The sequence below is a fragment of the Nicotiana sylvestris genome, chromosome 5 (assembly GCF_000393655.2).
Source record: "Nicotiana sylvestris chromosome 5, ASM39365v2, whole genome shotgun sequence".
Lineage (NCBI taxonomy): Eukaryota > Viridiplantae > Streptophyta > Magnoliopsida > Solanales > Solanaceae > Nicotiana > Nicotiana sylvestris.
This window is the reverse complement of record NC_091061.1, coordinates 6,837,682-6,843,958: the sequence shown is the minus strand read 5'-3', so window position 1 is coordinate 6,843,958 and position 6,277 is coordinate 6,837,682. Positions and strand designations below refer to the sequence as shown.

Below are 6,277 nucleotides of genomic sequence, written 5' to 3'. Positions count from 1 at the left end.
CTCAAGTAAATGTATTGTGCCTTGTACCAGATTGTTATACTACCAAAGACATCACAATGGTGATATCAATTCTTGATATACGCTTCTTCCCAATAAGAAGTGACTACCGCACTATCTGTTGCACTGTCGCGTGTACAGTATGCAGACAGTCACTTTTTGCATTTGCGTTCCAGCTGTTGTTGACTTGTACTTCTGTCAGAGAACTCCAAGGGATCAGGTCCCTGTTGTGTTCCTATTTGTAGTAGTTCATTTGCTGAATATCAGACTGAACTTTGTTCATTTGAGATGTGTACCAAGTGAGTCAGGTTCTCTATCTGGTTCTTTAACACTAAGTTTGTTAGATCATCAAAACATAAGAAGCATAAGATAAAGACACTGAGAGCCCATCATTGTTACAGAAATCAAAATTGAGTCATTACCAATTAACTACATCTGTTACAAGAATTAAATCATGGCTGTTACAAAATGATAAATTGGACGTTACAAAATCCAATTCAAAGAGAAAGAATTTGGACATATTCTGGTAAACATGTATTTGGACACATTTCTGATAAGCTCAAAAATTGAAGAAATAATTTTAGCAAAAATCAGACTTAGATTAGGCCTCACGTATATCTCGGGGGGGGGGTCGACTCGTTTTGCCTTCAGGACCAACTTCTCATGTGCGCGAGATCACTCCCTTTTACTAGCTCCTTACAAGCCCAACAAAGTAATTTATTATAAAGTGAAGAAAAAGACTTTTCACAAGCAATGAGGGACACTTTGTCTTTCACAAAAAACAAAGAAGTAAAGAAGGAAAAGGGACTACAAAGAAATTTTTGACTTTACATTATAAAATATAAAATAACACCAACATAGAGTACGGGTAGGTTCTAGCTGATCATGCAAAGTATGAGTAGGTTCCAAGTGTCGTATAGAACACGCGTATGTTCTAAGTATTGTGCACTATGGGTAGGTTCCAGTTGTCGTGCATAGTACAGGTAGGTTCTAAGTGACTGTACAAAGCAGCGGCAGGTTACAAGTGATCGTCCGGAGCACGAATAGGTTCCAAAGGTTGTAGAGAGCATACATAGGTTCTAAGTGACCATATAAAATACGTGTATGTTCCAAGTGACTGTGCAAAGCACATGTAGGTTCCAAGTATCGTGCAAAGTACGGATAAGTTTCAAGTAGCCTTGAAGAGCACAAGTAGGTCCAAGTGACCTTGCAGAGCAAATAGGTTCCAAGTGATCGTGCAGAGCACAGACAAATTTCAAGTGTCGTGCATAACGCAAGTAATTTGGATTCATGTTGGAAAGATAAACATTCAATAAGAAATGCAATTCTATACCTAGAGCTTGAATGTGAACCTTTGATTAAAAATAAAAAAGTACTTATCGCTCTAGCGCAACCCTCGTTAAAACATTACATAGGTTGGTTGGATTTTGGTGAGGTTGAATTTGTTGGAGGGAAGATGGGTTTGTTACGAGACAACATCAACATGAGAAGGATGTTTCAACTTTATAGCTCTATGCGAGAATAGCATCTCTTAATATGATAACTAAGCTTGTTTCTACCCACTAAATCCAAGTCTTATTCTTCCTAAAAAAACACAGACATCTACCAACCAACCCATTACACGTCAAACACAAGCATTACACTTCAATTTAAATTAATTGATTTTAGTTATATGAGTTACTAATATATTTTTTTGCTTTGTAGCATTAATTTCAACTAGTTTGAATCGCTTATATATAACTTTTATTCTTCCCGTACGGTTTATTTCTCATTAATATTTTATGAATTCCATGAGATTATAAATCTGTCACAATTTTTATCCATGCAAATTCGATCTAACTAATCCTGTTTTAACACCTCGATTATGATTGTTAATTTCACTCCTAATAAGCACTCTCTCATTTTATCCTCTACTTGTATTATTTGTATATTATGTCTAATGTGACCATTTTTAATTTTGTCTAATCGTGTATGATTGCATATTCCTTCTAACATTTTACATACCACAATACTAGTTTTATGGTTACTGCAAGTTCAGTACATATAATTGTTCTATATAAAAAAAATGATCTGAAAAACTAATTACATATGTTTTATATAATTTCATTGGCCCCAACAAATTGCTCACTCTACTTTCACGTTATATTATGCTTCTTCACTCTAAATATACTTAATTTCTTTTAAACTTTTTAGCTTTTCAGAAAACATAAAAACATTTATTTATTTCAAATTCGTACTTATTACCTCAATTAATGAAGTATTAATTAATAAAAGGAGACTTTTAATAAAGATAAAACATATTTTAGGCAAATACTGTTGTGATAAAGATTATTAAATAAATATTTGTTTTGAAGTGTACAATTCCCTTACAGCTTGTTTGGATGGTTGTTACTTATTATATTGTATCGTACTGTTATTTTAAATATAATGTTTGTTTTGATTGTCACTTAAATTTTATTGTATCGTATTGTTAAATTTGTTGTTACAAAGTGTCGCTTAATGAAACGACGGATTTGGTGTGGCAACATCGTTACCTTACTTTTTTCTCTCATCTTGCCCTTCCTTATTATTAAATAATCATATTTTATTCTTTATCCTGCTTTTTTAGAGAATAATTCTACTTTATATCCTATTTTTTCTTGATAATATTGCAAGTTTATTCTTCATATTGTCGGTGCGTGACATCATGAGACAACGGTAAACGATACAATCAATCCAAACGTTCTATTAATTAAACAATACTGTACAATACAATACGATACATTATGAAATGACACGTAACAACCATCCAAACCAATTGTTAGAAAACAGATATATACAGAATGTATATTAAGCAATTTTTTTATCATTTAAATACTTCCTTAACCGACAATAAATCAAACTTAAATTCATATTACTGACACCACAATGATTGGACCAGACTGAACAGAGCTGGATTTATTGGACAGCAGTAAAACCGTGTCTACCGACACTAACTCTGTATTAAATTCTTTAATACTATGGAGTTGAGCTGTTTATTTAAGGTAGTTTGACTAAATTAAGGTAAGTTATAAATATGAGAATCCCAACTACCCCAGTAAAAATACATAATGAATCTACCTCATATTATGATCAAAATTACTCCCATTTTCTTAATATATATATATGTCCATCTTTCATTACCAACTTCCTTGCCTCTCTATATTCTCATTTTTACAAGATCCCTTTTTGCACCAACTATTTAAGGTCTCATTTCTCTATCCCTCTCTATTTCTACATTTAGTTCTTTGTGTTTGCAGTGCTATTGAATTATTTGTAGTATATTCTTTTTTCTCTTTATAGATTTGATTCACGTAAATACTTGCATTAGTATAGGTTATCTACACTATACCCTAGGGGTGTGGCCCTATACTCTAGTGGTGTGGTGCTTCCCTCGATCCTGCATAAATGTCTTTGTGTACTGGGCTAATCCTTTAGATCTAATTCACATATTTTATGTTCTTGAATTTACGGAAATGGTCCAAACTTAGGTCGTGAGATGCTGCTTTTAACTTAGTCTAGTGTATGTATTCTTATTCTTGGGTTTATTTTATTTTTTTAACTTCATGTTTAAGAGGAATCTTAAGAACACAAGAATTGAGATAGATCTGAAGCTTATTTATGTGTAATATCAATCAAGATTCATACTTTGTTAGTCCATCGGAAATAGCCTCTTTACCAAGGGAGGGTAAGGACTGCGTACACATTGCCCTCCCTAGACCCCACTTGTGGGATTACACTGCAGGGGTGGAGCTAGAGTGCCGAGAACGAGTAACTTTGGTTTGAACCCTGTATTTTTCTTAAAAAATTCATTGAATATGTATAAACTATTAATTTAGAACCCAGTAACTTAAGGCGATTAAAATCCTAAACCCATAAGCTTGAAATTCTTGCTCCGCCTCTGGACTTGTTGTATTCATACTTTGTTAAAAACTTAGGATACTACGTCTGCCACTACATTCATGGATTTTTGGGGTCTATTTTTATGATCATTTGCAGTATACTATAGTTCAATGGAATAACTTACTCATCCCTAGTGCTTACACCAATCCAATAGACACATGATATGTATCTTTACATAAACTGTTGGTTATCTCTTAACCATAGTTAATTAATACACATTCTTACCTCAAGTTTGTCACTTACCATTGTATATTAATGTAGTTTGGTGTGAATGTACCGTTGTCAAATGACAAAATGATGTGACAGTGTGTATCAATTAAGTATGATTTAATGACTATGTTGCTCCGACTCTCTGAAAATATCGCCAGGTGTGTGTTGGATCCTCCAATAGTAGTGCTTGATGAGCAAGACTATCATCAAGAATAATAGTGCTTTTTGTCAAGCCTGCAAAAAGTTTTTTGGAGGATCCGGCAGGGGTGCGATAGCATTTTGATGAGTCCATGCAACATAGTTTGGTGATAACCGTATGTTTTTATCGAATTGGTGTAAACACCATGCTGGATAAATTTCTTTTTTCAACTCAATTGTGATTTTTGAATTCTTCTCAATTACTGATATCATCCAATTTTTTATATACAGCTTTAAAGAAATGGAGACATTCTTGTTCACATCTGAATCTGTCAATGAGGGACATCCTGATAAACTCTGTGACCAAGTATCTGATGCTGTACTTGATGCTTGTCTTGCTCAGGATCCTGAAAGCAAAGTTGCTTGTGAAACTTGTACTAAGACCAATTTGGTCATGGTCTTTGGTGAGATCACCACCAAAGCCATTGTAGATTATGAGAAAATTGTTCGTGATACATGTCGTGCTATTGGATTCGTATCCGCTGATGTGGGGTTGGATGCTGATGACTGCAAGGTTCTTGTGAACATTGAACAACAGAGCCCTGATATTGCGCAAGGTGTTCATGGTCACTTAACCAAAAAACCCGAGGAAATTGGTGCTGGTGATCAGGGTCATATGTTTGGTTATGCCACTGATGAAACCCCTGAATTGATGCCCCTTAGCCATGTTCTTGCTACTAAACTTGGCGCTCGCCTTACTGAGGTTCGCAAGAATGGAACTTGTGCTTGGCTCAGACCTGATGGTAAAACTCAGGTCACTGTTGAGTATTACAATGACAATGGTGCTATGGTTCCGGTTCGTGTCCATACTGTCCTCATCTCCACTCAACATGATGAGACTGTCACAAACGATGAAATCGCCCGCGATCTCAAAGAACATGTGATCAAACCTGTGATACCTGAGAAGTATCTTGATGAGAACACCATATTCCACCTTAACCCTTCGGGCCGATTTGTCATTGGTGGACCTCATGGTGATGCTGGTCTAACAGGCCGAAAGATCATTATCGATACTTATGGGGGGTGGGGTGCTCACGGGGGTGGTGCATTCTCAGGAAAGGATCCAACTAAGGTTGATAGAAGTGGTGCATATATTGTAAGACAAGCTGCAAAAAGCATTGTTGCCAATGGTCTTGCTAGAAGGTGCATTGTGCAGGTTTCATACGCCATCGGCGTGCCGGAACCTTTGTCTGTGTTTGTTGACACTTATGGAACTGGAAAAATACCAGATAAGGAAATTCTCAAGATTGTGAAGGAGAATTTTGATTTTAGGCCTGGTATGATGTCAATTGACTTGGATTTAAAGAGAGGTGGCAACAACAGATTCTTGAAAACTGCTGCTTATGGTCATTTTGGTAGAGATGATCCTGACTTTACATGGGAAGTTGTTAAGCCTCTCAAATGGGACAAGCCTCAATCTTGATTCTGATGCAGTTGTTTTTCTATATTCAATATCTTAAATTTCTTTTATTCTTGGTTTAAGAAATATTGTTCTTAACTTTCTTGGTTAAGTGGAGTATACTTGGTATTATTGGTTGAGGTTATAAGCTCTTTTGCCTTTTGTTATAAGTTGCTGGGGGCAGTAGGCATATAAAACCTGCTATCACAATAGTGTAAGACTCTTTATATTACTTAAAACTCATAATAAATAGTGAAAACTTGAATTTAAGAAAGACTCAAAAAAGAATATTATTGATTCCTCATGGATTCACCTTATAAACTTGAGAGATAAGTATTGATCTTTTTTCTCCACGGAATGCGCATTTATGCTTGTACTCCATCGGTATTTTAGAGTACATCCCTTTTATTTCTAGAAGCAGCAATTAAGATCAACCAAATTCAGAATAAATATTCCTTCAATATGTTAGATAAAGACTTTCAAGTCGATTGAAGTGAGCCTTGGCGTAACTGGTAAAGTTGTTGCCATGTGTTCGAGTAATGAAAACAGCCT

At 35.2% G+C, this 6,277-nt stretch overlaps 1 protein-coding gene across 4 annotated transcripts; it reads left to right on the top strand.

Moving 5' to 3' along the window:
- The first annotated feature begins 3,088 nt into the window (after positions 1-3,088).
- On the top strand, positions 3,089-5,870 carry LOC104240229 (S-adenosylmethionine synthase 1-like). Of its 4 annotated transcripts, none has more exons than XM_009795009.2 (2): positions 3,089-3,222; positions 4,558-5,870. In XM_009795009.2, the coding sequence occupies exon 2, from the start codon at positions 4,568-4,570 to the stop codon at positions 5,747-5,749; it is 1,182 nt and encodes a 393-aa protein (XP_009793311.1). In that variant the 5' UTR covers positions 3,089-3,222; positions 4,558-4,567; the 3' UTR covers positions 5,750-5,870. The 4 variants fall into 4 exon arrangements, with proteins under 4 accessions (XP_009793311.1, XP_009793312.1, XP_070030340.1 ...); XM_009795010.2 differs by lacking the exon at positions 3,089-3,222 and adding an exon at positions 3,262-3,538; XM_070174239.1 differs by lacking the exon at positions 3,089-3,222 and adding an exon at positions 3,551-4,442.
- The last annotated feature ends 407 nt before the right edge of the window (positions 5,871-6,277 follow it).